This window comes from Rhinoderma darwinii, chromosome 3 (assembly GCF_050947455.1).
Source record: "Rhinoderma darwinii isolate aRhiDar2 chromosome 3, aRhiDar2.hap1, whole genome shotgun sequence".
Taxonomy (NCBI): Eukaryota; Metazoa; Chordata; class Amphibia; order Anura; family Rhinodermatidae; genus Rhinoderma; species Rhinoderma darwinii.
In genome coordinates this window covers 258,963,857-258,980,787 of record NC_134689.1, presented here as the reverse complement: position 1 = coordinate 258,980,787, position 16,931 = coordinate 258,963,857, and the positions used below count along the sequence as shown (strand labels likewise).

Genomic DNA, 16,931 nt, shown 5'->3' with positions numbered 1-16,931 from the left:
TGACCTTCCTGACAGAGCCTCATTTTTCAAATCTGACATGATTAAATTTATGTGGTAATAACTCTGGAATGCTTTTACCTATCCAAGTGATTCTTAGAATGTTTTCTCGTGACACATTGGACTTTAAGTTAGTGGTAAAATTTGGTTGATACATTCAGTATTTAATTGTGAAAAACACCAAAATGTAAAGAAAATTTAAAGAAAATTTGCATTTTTATAAATTTAAATGTATCTGCTTGTAACACGGGCAGTTATACCACACAAAATTGTTGCTAATTAACATCCCCCATATGTCTACTTTAGATTGCCATCATTTTTTGAACATCCTTTTATTTTTCTAGGACTTTACAAGGCTTAGAACTTTAGCAGCAATTTCTTACATTTTCAAGAAAATTTCATTAGGCTATTTTTACAGGGGCCAGTTCAGTTGTGAAGTGGCTTTGAGGGCCTTATATATTAGAAACTCCTAATAAGTCACCCCATTTTAAAAACAACACCCCTCAAAGTAGTCAAAACAGCATTTAGAAAGTTTCTTAACCCTTTAAACATTTTGCAGGAATTAAAGCAAAGTAGAGGTGACATTTACAAATTTCTTTTTTTTTTGTTGCAGAAATTCAATTTGAATCCATTTTTTATGTAACACAGAAGGTTACTAGAGAAATGAAACTCAATATTTATTGCCCAGATTCTGCAATTTTAGGAAATATCCCTCATGTGGCCCTAGTGTGCTTATGGACGACTGAAGCACAGGTCTCAGAAGCAAAGGAGCACCTAGTGGATTTTGGGGCATCCTTTCTATGAGAATATATTTTAGGCACCATGTCAGGTTTGAAGAGGTCTTTTTGGTGCCAAAACAGTGTAAATCCTCCAAAAGTGACCCCATTTGGGAAACTACATCCCTCAAGAAATTTATTTAGGGGTATAGTAAGCATTTTTTTCATATAAAATGTAGGTTTAACTAATTTTTTTCATTTCCACAAGGACTAAAGGAGACAAAGCACCACAACATTTGTGAAGCAATTTCTCCCGAGCAAAACAATACCCCACATGTGGTCATAAACGGCTGTTTGGACACACGGCAGGGCTGAGAAGGGAAAGAGCGCCATTTGGAGCTCAAATTTAGCAGGAATGGTTTGCGAAGGCCATGTTGCATTTGCGAAGCCCCTGTGGGGACAAGGCAGTGGAAACCCCCCACAAGTGACCCCATTTTGGAAAGTATACCCCTTGAGGAAAGTATCTAGGGTTATAGAGTTAATTTTGACCCCACAGGTTTTTTGCAGAAATTATTGGAAGTAGGCCATGAAAATTAAAATCTAAATTTTTTCAAAGAAAATGTAGGTTTAGAATGCTTTCTGGGCGCCATGTCACATTTGCTGAGCCCCTGTAGTACTAGTTTAGTGGAAACACCCCAAAAGTGACTTCATTTGGGAAACTACACGCCTTGAGGAATCATCTAGGGGTATAGCATACATAACAGTTTTATAGTTTGGGTCGTTACGGACGTGGCGATACCAATTATGTAGGTTTTTTTAAAAAAAATTTATGTTTTTTTCCAATAATAAAAGACTTATTATGGGAAAAATGGCAGTTTGCCTTTTTTTTAACTTGAAACTTGTGTGTTTTTATTTTTTCACTGCATGTCAGAAGTTTTGATCAGTCGGGGTCCAAGCTCTGAGATCCCAACCATTCACTAAAACGAAGCGGCAGAAGCGCTCAGAAGAGTGTGCTGCTCCGTTTCTGCTCGGCTCTTCTCAGCATTCCGAGGAAAGCCGAGCGAGCGGTGTACGATGAAAGCCGAGCAGAAATGAAGCGGCGCACTGCTCACCTAAGCGCTTCTACCGCTTCGTTTTTGCGATCGGTGGGGGTCTCAGTGCTCGGAGCCCCAGCATTCAAAACTTCTGACATGTCAAAAGTAGTATAGGTACACTTTAAGATTGCATGGCTTTATGCTTGATTTTAGTCACCTGTTTGTAATGAATGTGGTTGTTTAAACCACATTCATTACAAACAGGTGACTGAAATCAAGCATAAAGCCATGCAATCTTAAAGTGTACCTATACTTTCAAAAAACTTTTGACATGTCAGAAGTTTTGAATGCTGGGGCTCCGAGCACTGAGACACAAACTCAATAATGAGGGATGTCTACATACTTTTGGCCATATAGTGTATGCGCTGCTTTGTAACATGTGAATGTAAATGAGAGTGTTCTCATTCACTCACAGCAAACAAATATCTTTGAAATAGTAAAGAATTGCAACACAAAGTATATTAGAAAGTTGCATAACTTTTGATTTATTAACCTAAAACCAGAAAAATAACTTTAGGTAATAATATAAATATCAGTACAGTACATGTTAACACTGTAGACACCTGGAATAAGTTTCATTGTTGTTTTCAAGAAGAACATTAACGGTGTTTTCTCCTGCAGGATCCCAATCAGCTGATCCGTGCCAGTGCTTTGCGTGTTCTTTCCAGTATCCGAGTGCCAATCATTGTGCCAATTATGATGCTTGCAATAAAGGAAGCGGCCTCAGACATGTCTCCTTATGTGCGGAAGACAGCAGCACATGCTATACCGAAACTCTATAGGTAACAGCAGAGTGTTCTGAGAAATATTAGTCTGTGTGCACAACCCATGAATGCACAAGATAACAATTAGACTTGATACAAAGCACATTTTTAAAGAGGCTCTGTCACCACATTATAAGTGGCCTATATTGTACATGACGTAATCGGCGCGGTAATGTAGATTACAGCAGTGTTTTTTATTTAGAAAAACGATCATTTTTGACAGAGTTATGACCTATATTAGCTTTATTCTAATGAGTTTCTCAATGGACAACTGGGCGTGTTTTACTTTTTGGCCAAGTGTGCGTTGTACAGAGGAGTGTATGACGCAGACCAATCAGCGTCATACACTTCTCTCCATTCATTTACACTGCACATAGCGATATAGCTATATCGCTATGTGCAGCCACATAAACACACTATAACATTACTGTAGTGTCCTGATAATGAATATACATTACCTCCAGCCTGGACGGGATGTGTTTTCAGAATCATGACCACTTCTCTGTGATTTACAGCACAGCATGGCGAGATCTCACCTGCTATGCTGTAAATTACAGAGAAGTGCAGAGAAGTGGTCAGGATTCTGAATAGACATCACGTCCTGGCTGGAGGTAATGTATATTCATTGTCAGGACACTGCAGTAACGTTAGTATTTGTGTATGTGGCTGCACATAGCGATATAGCTATATATCTACAACGCCCACTTGGTCAAAAAGTAAAACACGTCCAGTCCTCCATTGAGAAACTCATTAGCATAAAGCTAATATAGGTCATAATTCCGTCAAAAATGATAGTTTTTCTAAATAAAAACACTAATGTAATCTACAGCGAAGCGGTTGATGATAACATCCCTGGTGGTCTAACGTAGTGTACTGAAAGGGATAATTCCCTGTGAAGGGGTTAACTATCTAATCTGTACTGAAAGCTGCAAGACTACCCCTTGCTCCTTCTTCTGTGGCTATAGATTGCTCAGACACAGATACTGCATCATCAGCTATCAGCCAATCTCAGGGCAGCTCAGATAATAATGGTCTCTGTGATTGGCTGACTGGGATAATGACATGTCTATGTAAGGCTATGTTCACATCAGCGTCAGGGCGACGTTCCGTCGGAGCTTTCCGTCAGGAAGGGACCCTGACTGAAACAAACGGAAACATTGAAATCAACCTATGGTTTCCGTTTGTTTCAGTCAGGGTCCCGTTCTGATGGAACGTCAAAACGGGACCCTGACGCAGATGTGAACGAAGCTTAATCTATGAGAGACCCGTGGAGAGTGTGAGCAGTTGGAAACATGGCATTTATATTCCAAGGCAGCATGTTCTACATGCAAATTTTGCTGTGGATTGGCCACAGATTTCACCCCTTGCATTGGAAAAAGGGTGAAATCTGCGACAATTCCACAACAGAGTGGACATTCTGCAGATATGACAATCCGCAGTGGGCCCTGAAATCAATGCATATTTATTCTTGTTTTTTATCTAATCTGTTTTTATTTGAAATAAGAATTGCAACATCAAATAAACAGGGGCACATTTGCCCAAAATGCAAAGAAGATGAGTTACAATCTTAGTACATGAAGCGTGAATTACAAATCACATAAACTGTAGACAAACATACAAGAAAGAGGGGGAAATATACAGTGACAAGATCGGCAATAAGCATCAAGTTGTGTTCTGAACCCAGTTACCAATGAAAAGTTATATAAGCAATGAAAGAAATGAGCAATAAACATGTATCTACAGGACCTGTGTAACAGAAGTCTTACCGTATAGTAATATTCAAGCTAGAGTTAATGGTTGATGATTGTTCCAGAAAGCAACCCAAGGCTGCCATAAGGTCATATACTTGACATGACCTCCCGTCTCCCAGCTGGCCAAATCCTCCAATCTCGAGATCTGATTTCATGCATATTTATTCTGATAGGTGTGGATCGGGTTTTGAAAACCCCATCCACATGTATTGTACCTATATTGTCACAGTTTGTCAAAGCAGAATCTGCACTGAAAATCTGCAACAACTCCTTCACATCTGATCACTATCAGATGTGACGGAGTTGTCAAAAATATGACAAAACTAAAAAAAAATTCCCTTAAAAACATACATGAGTAAATATTTGTCCAAAAACATGGAAACAAAAAGTCCTGTGTCAGACATTAAGATGTGATACAGTTAAAGGGGTTTTCCTGTCCCTAAAAATGTATGGCCTATACTAAGGATAGGCCATCAATAGCTGATGGGTTGGGGCCAGACTCCCTGGACACCCTCCGACCAGCTGTTTTGAAGGGGGGGGCAGCGCTCGTACAAGCGCTGCTTCACCTTCATTTCTACTTGCCCGCTGTGAATCGTCGACACGGATATATCGGTGATTCACAGGTATTGCAGCCTTCTTCTACCATTGAAGTGAATGGGAAAAGAAGGCTGCAATACCTGTGAATCACCGCTACATCTGTGTCGAAGATTCACAGTGAGCAAGTAGAAATGAAGGGGAAGCAGTGCTCGTATGAGTGCTGCACCCCCTTCAAAACAGCTGATCGGCGGTCCCAGGAGTCTAACCCCGACCCATCAGCTATGGACGGCCTACCCTGAGGAGAGGCCATCAACATTTTGGGACTGGACAACTCCTAAGTGTCAGTGATCTAGGGATGCAGCCCCACATTGAACTCCATGCATATCGCTGGATTCTCCAGCTCTCTTATTAGGCTATGTTCACACGGAGTATTTTGGGGGAGGAATATCTGCCTCAAAATTCAGTTTGGAACTTTGAGGCAGATATTCCTCTCCCTGCACGCCGATTTTCGCGGCGATTATCACGCCGTTTTTCGCCCGCGGCCATTGAGCGCCGTGGGCATAAAACAGCGAGAAATACGCTTTCTCCTGCCTCCCATTGAAGTCAATGGGAGGTCGGAGGCGGAAGCGCCCGAAGATAGGGCATGTCGCTTCTTTTTCCCGCGAGGCAGTTTTACTGCTCGCGGGAAAAAGACGCCGACGCCTCCCATTGAAATCAATGGGAGGCGTTCTCGGGCCGTTTTTGCCGAGTTTTGCGACGCGGTTTCCGCGTCAAAAAACTCGGCAAAATACCCCGTGTGAACATAGCCTTAGGGTGAGTTCACACTGAGTTTTTTGCAGGAGGAAAATCTGCCTCAAAATTCAGTTTGGAATTTAGAGGCAGATTTTGCTCTGCCTGCACGCCGATTATCGCAGCGTTTTTCGCCCGCCGCCATTGAGTGCTGCGGGCATAAAACGCCGCAAAATACGCTTTCTCTTCCCCCCATTGATGTCAATGGGAGGTCAGAGGCGTAAATGCTAGAAGATAGAGCATGTCCCTTCTTTTTCCCGCAAGCCGGTTTTTCTGCTCTCGAGAAAAAAAAGCCTCTGCCTCCCATTGAAATCAATAGAAGACATTTTCGGCTGTTTTTTGGTGCGTTTTGCGGCGCAGTTTCCGCGTCAAACTTGTCAAAAAACTCTGTGTGAACTCACCCTTAACAGGTTATTTCTCTTTTGTATTGTGTCTTGCAGTTTGTATTTGTTTTTAATAATGGGTTTTGTGTCAAAAATTATTTTTTTTGTATTAAGGATAATTGTAATCTTGTTCATTCACACAGATTCGTGTTTTCCTGTCTTTTTTTGTACTATGCGATTACTGGGGGATTCTTGGTTGTGCACCTTTTGATATAAAAGTTATTAAGTGGTGACCGCTATATATTTATCTTTTAAATACAGTACGTGCATAGATACACAGTGTTTATGCAAATTTCACGGTGGATTTTTCCAGTGTCTAAACTCACTCTTACAACTCATAGGATTTGACTTGTGTGATCTTATACTCCTTAGATAAACAAATATTTTGGTTGATATAATATGCCCGCCCAAAAGATTATTTTATTGCACTGTTTCTCATTGCTTACCATGTAATTTTTTCAGCTTGGATTCAGACCAAAAAGATCAGCTGATTGAAGTGATTGAGAAACTTTTATCTGACAAAACCACAGTAAGTTTCACGCTGTTCACATGGTTAGCATAGTTAGGGAGGATTTACACGAACGTGTAATACGTCTGTGCAACGAGCGTGATTTTCACGCTCGTTGCACGGACCTATGTTAGCCTATGGGGCCGTGCAGACAGTCCGTGATTTTCACGCAGCGTGTGTCCGCAGCGTGAAACGCACGACATGTCCTATATTTCTGCGCTGTTCGCAGAAGCAGACAATGGGTGCGTGAAAATCATGCGCACCAGACAGAAGCACTGATTCGCGCAACAGCAGTAAAAAGTATGACTGAAAACATACAAACATACAGAGTGTCATAATGATGGCGGCTGCACGAAAATCACGCAGCCACGCATCATATGCTGATGACACACAGAGCTGTTAAGTGCCTTTTGCACACGCAAAACGCCGCGTTTTTTGCACATGCAAAACGCACACGCTCGTGTAAATCCTCCCTTAAGGTGTACGGTCTTTTGCCTGGAATTACATTTTAAGCAGGAGTTCAAGTGACGATAAAGTAGCCCACCTGAATGTTAGATGATTTATTTGCAGTTATGTTAAAAATACTGATATCTACATAATGGGGCTCTTTGAACCTTGCACCACTAGTAAAACACACAATGCATTGTCATTACAAGCCCACTCTTTGCCTTAAAGAGGCTCTGTCACCAGATTCTCAAATCCCTATCTCCTATTGCATGTGATCGGCGCTGCAATGTAGATAACAGTAACGTTTTTGTTTTGTTTTTAAAACGTTCATTTTTGGTCAAGTTATGAGCTATTTTATATATATGCAAATGAGCTTTGAAATGGACAACTGGGCGTTTTTTTTTTTCGTTATGTCCAACTGGGCGTGTATTGTGTTTTTTGACTGGGCGTGTTTATGTGTATGACGCTGACCAATCCGTGACCAGTCAGTGTCATACACTCCTCTACATTCATTTACAAGCAGCACAGCGTTCTTACTAGAACGATGTGCAGCCATATACACAAGTGTCCTGATAATGAATACACATGAAATCCTGCCTGGACGTCATGTGTATTGAGAATCCTGACACTTCTGAATCTTTTCTGTGAGATTGCAGCAAGCCACTCTTAGGCCTCATTTACACGAGCGTGTGCGTTTTGCGCGCGCAAAAAAACGCTGCGTTTTGCGTGCGCAAAAGGCAATTGACAGCTCCGTGTGTCATCCGTGTATGATGCGCGGCTGCGTGATTTTCGCGCAGCCGCCATCATAGAGATGAGGTAGTCGACGCCCGTCACTGTCCAAGGTGCTGAAAGAGCTAACTGATCGGCAGTAACTCTTTCAGCACCCTCGACAGTGAATGCCGATCACAATATACACCAACCTGTGACTAAAAAAAGACGTTCAAACTCTGGGTTAAGCAGAGGTCCCCCTCCTGGTCTTGATCTCCTATTTATCCTCTTATACGCAGGTGTAGGTATACTACTTTACATGTCGTTTTTACTTAGATTGTACCTTATATATATTCTCTATACTTATTTGTGTGTTCATCTGTGCAAAGCGTACCATGCCTAGTACCTGCTTATCAATATGTACTTATGCACTTTAGCCATATATAGGTTGTGTCAGACCATTTTTACTTCTGGGGGGCTACTCTGCTTTTACGTTCGGATTCCGTTTGTGTTCGAGGGTCCATGGCATTTTATTATGTCTAAGTGTTATATGTTGTCTCCATGTGTCTAATTGACTTTAATAAAGATTATTTGTATTTTTTCAAACACCTGGTCGTGACTTGTTTCTTATTCTGGTTTAGTTTTAATTAGTCACTAGGACCACTAGTATCATTCGGGGCATTAGTCGGTTTGTTAAACTGTTTCTTTCTGCCTCCAATTGATTTTAATGGAAGGTTCAGAAACGGAATGCCCTCCAAGATAGGACAGGACACTTTTTTTTTTTCATCCATCAGAAAAAATCTTTCCTGATTGAGATTGAAATCAATAAGAGGCAGATTTGGGGCATTTTTTTACGCTGATTCCGACGCAGATCAAAATTAGTGGCAAGAAACTCAGTGTGAACAAACCCTTTAGTTAAATACATTCAAATTAAAGACAGCCAAGGTTGATGATTATAATTATCTACCAGTACGAAGGTATAATCATGCTGGAGGAAAGGAAGGAGCAGTGCGGTCATGGTGCGTTTATGTTGCGTTTTTAAACTGCAGCAAGTCATTTCTCAATAGAAGTCAATGGTGAAATTATTGTTATGGACAGACGGCTGCTATTATATTACAATATGTTTTTTGTGCAGTTATTTGCATCTTCATAATGTCCGACCGCATGCAGTTAATGACCGCGCTGACAAAGTTGTTGCTGAATTACTTGCGTTTTTGCTAACAGTTCTGCAATGCCTTGTAATGAACTATATACAGGAAGCACCTAACAAACCTCAACACGGGTGAAAACTATATCCATCAATTATTTCCTTTAAAAACGCAACAGAACTGCAGCATCAGGGCGGATTCAGACGAACGTGATTTTAGTCCGTGCAGCCCGCGTGGTTTTCACGCGGGTCGCACGGACCTATACAAGTCTATGGGTCGGTGCAGACAGTCCGTGAGTTTTGCGCAGCGTGAGTCCGCTGCGTAAAACTCACGACATGTTCAATATTTAGGCATTTTTCGCGCATCACGCACCCATTGAAGTCAATGGGTGCGTGAAAATCACGCGCACCCCACGGAAGCCCTTCCGTGGGACGCGCATTATTCGCGCAACAACAGTAAAAGAATGAATGTAAACAGAAAAGCACCACGTGCTTTTCTGTTTACAAACATCCAAACTGAGTGTCATAAAAAAATCACGCAGCCACGCATCCATATGAACAGGACACACGGAGCTGTCACGCTGCTGCCATGCGCGCAAAACGCATGCGTTTTGTGCGGGCGCAAAACGCTCACATTCGTCTGAATCCGCCCTTAGAGACAAAAAACGCATGCAGTTGACCGCATGCGGTTTTCAAACGCAACAAAACCGCTTCAACGACGCACCGTGTGGCCTTACCCTTATACTAAAGCACTAGAATCAGTTGATAATACACTAAGGGTATGTTCACACGGAGGGTCTTCAGGCGTATTTCAGGGCGTTTACGCCTCGAAAAACACCTGAAAAATCAGAAGCCTACAAACATCTGCCCATTGATTTTAGTTCCGATGGAGTGTTTTTTTACACCTCGTCTTCCAAAAACGGCACGTAAAAAGACGTCCGCGAAAAGGAAGTGCATGTCACTTCTTGGGACGTTTTTGGAGCCGTTTTTCATTGACTATAGAAAAACAGCTCCAAAAATGGTCGTAAAAAACGCTGCAAAAATCGCAAGTGGCTTAAAGACATCTGAAAATGAGGAGCTGTTTTCCCTTGAAAACAGCTTCGTATTTTCAGACGTTTTTGATTTTGTGTGTGCACATACACTAACAAGGTTCGTTTTCCAATGTATGTTGTCATGTAGAATTGAGATGTAAGTCTAGCAGAACATGGTATAATGTACATTATTAAAGATGTATTTACTTTTTTTCAAAGCTGGTGGCTGGAAGTGTAGTGATGGCTTTTGAAGAAGTGTGCCCTGAACGCATTGACCTCATACATAAGAATTATCGCAAGTTGTGTAACCTGCTGATTGATGTGGAAGAATGGGGGCAGGTAGTGATTATCAACATGCTGACACGTTATGCAAGGACCCAGTTTCTGAACCCTAACCAAAATGTAAGTTATACTTCTTACTTCTCTTACTATCAGTTAAGTCTTTATTCTCCTGTAGTATGTTTCTAGGTATTATCTCTTGATGTACTTAATGTCTGGCATTATTATTATTATTATAACTTTTCTTGCCTATCTCTACTTTTATTAGTTAAACCAATGTAAAATTGTCAAAATATTTGAGTTAGTCATTCTTTTTCTCTTATGTTTGTTCTTTACTATGCTATTGCTGGCAGGAATCTCTTTTGGAGGAAAATCCAGAGAAAGCTTTCTATGGCTCAGATGAGGATGAAGGAAGTAAAGAGGAAAAGGCGGAAGCATCATCTCTTGTGAAACGCAAACCATACATTATGGACCCAGACCACCGTCTTCTTCTTCGCAATACTAAGCCCCTCTTGCAGAGTCGCAATGCTGCTGTAAAATAATGCTATTTTCTTTCTGAATACACTATGCTGTGAATATCAAACCTAGTACTTTAGTTTCTTAATAGATCAGCTTAAACATACTGTACCTAGTGACCATTTGCCATATTGCATCTTGCTATTTCATACAGGAAAAATATATTTTTTTAAGAAAAATATATTATGTCCATCAAATATATCATGTCTATTAGGCCTTATTCACACAAATAGGATAATCGGCCGTCACACGGCTGCATTAAAATGAAATTACTTCTATGGGGCTATTCACATGGCCGTTTTTTTTTTTTTTAATGGACAGTGTGAACGGCCTGTCAAAAAATAGGAATTGTCCTATTTTTTGCTTGTTTTCACGGATACCTCAAGGAATTCAAGTCTATGAGGGATCTGTGAAATTGGGTCCCGCACGAATGCAAGTCGGCCGTGATTTCATGGCTGATTTGACACATCGTTCGTGTGAATAAACCATTATAGACTTATTATATCTACTATTAAAAAAAGGATTAGCTTAACAACAGCTAGTATTACACTGGTGTCCAACTATTTTACAACAGACATACAGGTACAAGAAGGGAGTATTATTTATGTACAGCGCTTATAAGTATTCATTAAATAACAATTTACCTCTTTCTACAGGTGGTTATGGCAGTCGCACAATTATACTTTCATCTAGCACCAAAAGCAGAAGTTGGTGTCATAGCAAAGGCCTTGGTTCGGTTGCTACGCAGTCACAGGTAGCAAAAAAAAACTAAAAACTGCTGTATTGTGAAGAATGTGTCCCCTCTGTTAGGAAGGCTGATCAGCAGTTCATGAGACTTTAGGGTATGTGCACACGGGAACTGGCTTTTACGTCTGAAAAGACAGACTGTTTTCAGGAGAAAACAGCAGCGTAGTTTCAGACGTAAAAGCTCCTCCTCACATTATGCGAGGCGTCTTTGACGCCCGTAATCTTGAGCTGCTCTTCATTGACTTCAATGAAGAACGGCTCAAATTACGTGGCAAAGAAGTGCCCTGCACTTCTTTGCCGAGGCAGTCAATTTACGCTTCGTCGTTTGACAGCTGTCAAACGACGACGCGTAAATGACAGGTTGTCGGCACAGTACGTCGGCAAACCCATTCAAATGAATGGGCAGATGTTTGCCGACGTATTGTTGCCATATTTTCAGACGTAAAACGAGGCATAATACGCCTCGTTTACGTTTGAAAATAGGTTGTGTGAACCCAGCCTATGTTGCTTGTTGTCTTTCCTTTGGACAAACAACACTGCACAAGGGAGCGCTTTTATTTACAAGGACAGACATTAATCCCTCTTTATTCAGCTCTCAGACACCTGAATCAAGTACATCTTCATTACAGTACTAAAACAAGGGCAAGTGTGGAGGAACAAAAGAAGATTTCCCATAGCAAACAACCAAATTTCAGCTTTCATTTTTCTAGAGGCTTTTTGAACAATTAGAGCTGCAACCTAATTGGTTGCTATGGGAATCTATTGGCAACACACACACACACACACACACACACACACACACACACATACACACACATTATTAGGAATTGGAGTGCATCCTTTAAATATACACAATTTTGGGACACAATTGCAATAGAGCTGAGCTTATAAATACACATACATGCTATTGTGACTTCACCACTATAGTGTACACCCTATAGATGCGTACGGCGACACATACTATTGTAACATCAACACAAGAGATTTCAGTCCTTGAATAATTACATGAAATCATCACAGTAATGCCCTTTGCACACTACCGACTGCCAATAGGGCTATTTTTCACAGCATCCGAGTTGCACCCAGTAGTTTTCATGGACCCATTCACTTTAGCACGTGGATAGAGTCCATGAAAACGGATCCGACATTCAGATCCTTCGAAAGATCGGACAAGTCCTATCTTTCCACGGATCCCTTATGGCACGGTCGTGTGCATGAGGCATTAGGGCATGCTTTAAAAACACACAGAAAGACACATTATTGTAACATCATCACAATAGGGTGTAGCCTTAAGTGTATGTTCACTCGACTTATTTTCAGCTGTTTTTCGGGCCGTAAACACCCCGAAAAACAACTGAAAAAACGAAAGATGAACGTCTCCAAAAATCTGCCTATTAATTTCAATGGGAAAAACTGAGTTTTGTTCCGACGGGGCGTTTTTTTTACGCGCCCATTTGAAAAAACGGCGTGGAAAAAAACGCCCCACAATAAGAAGTGCATGTCACTTCTTGAGACGTTTTTGGAGCCGTTTTTCATTGTGTCAATGGAAAAAAAGCTCCAAAAACAGCCGCAAAAGAAAATATCAAAAAACGTTTGTGGTTTCAGAAACATCTGAAAATCACTGGCTGTTTTCCCTTGAAAACAGCTCCGTATTTTACAGCCGTTTTTACTTTAGCGTGTGAACATATCCTTACATATACACACACTGTTTGACATTATCAGAGCCTATTAATAAACACAGTAAGGCCCCATGCACACGAACGTATTTTTTTCCTCCCGTAAATACGGGTCCATTGTCACACGTATTTGACCCGTATTCCACCAGTATTTACGGACCCGTGCCCGTAAATACGGGTCCGGTGTCACCAGTATTCAACCCGTATTTACAGACCCATTTTCTCTTTTCTAATCGGCAGGCCCTTCTCTCTATCAGGATAGAGAGAAGGGCCAGCCCTTTCAGGCAGAGTTTCTGCAGCGTTTGAAAGTAAAAAAAAGTTCATACGTACCCCGGCCGTTGTCTTGGTGACACGTCCCTCTTTTGACATCCAGTCCGACGCAGCCTGTTATTGGCCTGTGATTGGCTGCAGCGGTCACATGGGATGAAACGTCATCCCGGGAGGCCGGACTGGAGGAAGAAGAGTTCTGGGTAAGTTAACTTTTAATACTATTAACTCCAGCGGTAGTCACTGTCTTGTGTGCTGAAAGAGTTACTGCTGATCAGTTAACTCTTTCAGCACCCTGGACAGTGACTATCCCCTACGTCGCCTAGAAACGCTCCCGTAATTACGGGTGCACACACGTAGCCACCCGTAATTTTGGGAGCCCCATAGACTTCTATAGACCTGCCCGTGCCGTTATTACAGTCTTAAATAGGACATGTTCTATATTTTTCAATGGCACGGGCACCTTCCCGTAAGCATACGGGAAGGTACCCATGGCCAATAGAAGTCTATGGGCCCGTAATTACGGGCGTTTTTACGTTCGTGTGGATGAGACCTAATACAAACTATTGTAACATTATCACAACAGAGGACAATATATAAATAGTCAAACACAATTAAGGCATCACAGTACAGCCCAGCCTATAAATTCAAACACACACTATTGTAACATCACGACAATGGAGTCCAACCTATAGACACGCACAATTGTAACATCCTCCCAATAAAGTACAGCCTATAAATACATACAAACATAGTTATTGTGACATCAACACAAAAAAAGCCCAGCCTATAAATAGATTTAGACACGTTATTCTGAAAAAAATCAGTGCAGCCAATAAAAGCATACCCAATATTGTGACATCATCACAATAGACAATAGCCTATAAGTAAGCACACTATTGTGACATAATCAGTTTAAAGTTTACAAATACCCAATACTGTGACGTCATCACAATAGAGCACAACCTCCAACTACAGACACACATTTGTGACATCATGAAAATAGAGCCCATCCCATAGAGTACAGCCAATACATATACACATACACACTATTGTGACATCAGCACAATAGAGCACATCCTTTAAGTACACTTTTGACATCATAGCAACAAAGTGCAACCTATAAAAACACACAATTGTGACATCAGCACAGTCAAGCACAGCCTATAAATACACACACTATTGTGACAGCAACACAAGTTTGTCCTATAAATAAACATGCAAAAATGTGACATCATCACAACAGAGCAAAGACTATAAATAAACACAGCAACATGCAGTTTTGTGAAATTACCACAACAGAGGACAATCAATAGTCATCACTTTATTGTGACATTACAACGATGGATCTCAGTCTATATGTGCAAACACACAGTATTGTAAGATGAACACAAGAAAGCATAGCCTATTAATACACACACTATTGTGACATATACAATTTTCAAAATGAACTTTTATCCAGTAGTGTAGGCAAGTAAAACAGGCCATCTTTTCCCTGTTTTGTACTTACAGTATGTACAACACCCTCTTATTTACTTGTTATCCACTGACTCCTGTTATCCACTGAAGTTGCTAAAGTTTTATTATGCAGTTCTCATTTTTTTTATATATCTTTTGTGTCTTTCCTATCGTTACCTGTCCTCTTCTTATAATTATTCTCTTCATTTCAGTGAGGTGCAATTTGTTGTACTGCAGAACGTGGCCACTATGTCCATCAAGAGAAGGGTATGTAAAGGATGCCATGATCTGTAAAATTAACAAAATGAAGCTTTTTTATTCTTTTGAATCACTTATATCATTGCTTGCACAGGAAATAATAAGGTTTTACTAACTAGATAATAGAATGCTTTAAACTAAAGTGTTATGTTTACACATATAAAAAAAAAAACCCTGGCTTATCCCTCTGGTGACTCTGTTTCGTAAATAAACAGCATCCGAGCTGCAATGCAATTTTTTATGGTTTTTTTTTTATCCACTAAAGTGGAGCTTTACTTTAGTGTTATTGCATATGACAGAACCAATGTTTTAGCACTGCATTGTCATGCAAACATTTCTTCTACTTAGTTTATGGTCTATTGTTGCCCATTTTTTAGTACGTAGACAAAAACTCTGATGTTGATTTTAATTCTAATTTTCATTTAACTACTGAGGAATTTGAATGATTAGTCTTATTCAAGATCTTAAAGGGATATTCCCATCTTAAAGTGGATTCCCTGGTTTACCATAAATGCCTGATAGTAGTGTTTATTGTATTTACTGCTATTATTAACAATGTATTACGTTTAAAGGGGTATTTCCATCTTAACATTTATCGCATATCCACAGGATATGCCATAATTGCCTGATAAGTGTGGTTCCTAGCCATGGGACCCGCACTTATCGGAAGAATGGTGGTGCTGTGACCGAATTCACTGATACACTGCGCCACTTTTGCTGTGGATTCAATGAAGAGTTGTTTGCACTTGTGCCCAGCCGTCTCTTTTGAAGTCTATTGAAGTTACCCAAAGAGCAGAGCAAGCAATGTTTGGCACTTTCCGAACCTCCATAGACTTCAGTGGAAATGCTTCATATGGCTGATGTGACACAGGACCCCCGTTTTCCAGATAGGTGAGGGTCCCAGAGTTGATAAATAATGTGTTGGCGCTATATAAAGAAATATTATTATTATGTAAAAATGTTAATTTGTTGTTTTTTTTGATCATTGATTTTCTTCTTAGGGGATGTTTGAGCCATACCTAAAAAGTTTCTACATCCGATCTACTGACCCGACCCAGATTAAGATTTTAAAGGTAAAGCCCTAGATAAGCTAGCAGCATGGGAAAAATACATGGCAGATGAATTGTAGTGTTGATAAATGTAAAGTAATGCAACCAGGCCACAGTAATAGCTTTAACCTGTTAGTGACCGCCAATACGCCTTTTAACGACGGCCAATAATGGGCTTTATTCTGATGCAATAGCCTATTGACAGCACTGCATCAGAATAAATAAATCTAAGGTAGCTGAGGGCTGGGGGCATCCCTGCTCGAACGGGGGAGATCGATATAAGTATCGATCTCACCCATTTAACCCCTCAGATGCGGCGCTCAATAGTGAGCGCCGCATCTGAGTTGTTTTGGAGAGAGGGAGGGAGCTTCCTCTTATCCCACCGTCACCCGGCTATAAGATCGCCGAGTGTCTGTGTCTTTTAAGGCAGCCAGGGGCCTAATAAAGGCCCCCAGGTCTGCCTGTAGTGAATGCTAGAGGCATGGCCTAGCAGATGCCTGTCCGTTTTAAACAGGCAGTAATAAACTGCAAAACAAAAGTATTGCAGTGTATTATAAAAGCAATCGGATGATCGCATATTAAAGTCCCCTAGTGGGACTAGTAAAAAAGTAAAGAAAAAGTTTAATAAAGTTCATAAAAAAAACAACAACTCACTTTTTCCCCTTACAAAATGCTAGCTAGCTCCGGTTCCTGCCTTTACATTGGGATGTCCGCTGTAACATACAGCGGACACCCACTGCTGATGACGCCGGCTCAGCTTCTGAGGCCGAAGCTGAGCCGGCGCCATCTTGCCGATAGTAACGGAAGCA

The 16,931-nt window shown here is 40.8% G+C and overlaps 1 protein-coding gene across 6 annotated transcripts in view; it reads left to right on the top strand.

Annotated features, from left to right (window-relative positions):
• The window catches only part of AP3B2 (adaptor related protein complex 3 subunit beta 2), a 117,784-nt gene that overhangs the window by 34,725 nt on the left and 66,128 nt on the right, over positions 1-16,931 (top strand). For all 6 annotated transcript variants that reach the window (XM_075857855.1, XM_075857853.1, XM_075857852.1 and 3 more), the window contains exons 5-11: positions 2,429-2,589; positions 6,494-6,560; positions 10,092-10,274; positions 10,505-10,684; positions 11,324-11,421; positions 15,028-15,082; positions 16,075-16,146. In XM_075857855.1, the coding sequence (XP_075713970.1) occupies positions 2,429-2,589; positions 6,494-6,560; positions 10,092-10,274; positions 10,505-10,684; positions 11,324-11,421; positions 15,028-15,082; positions 16,075-16,146 (816 nt within the window). The remainder of the gene's footprint in view (positions 1-2,428; positions 2,590-6,493; positions 6,561-10,091; positions 10,275-10,504; positions 10,685-11,323; positions 11,422-15,027; positions 15,083-16,074; positions 16,147-16,931) is intronic.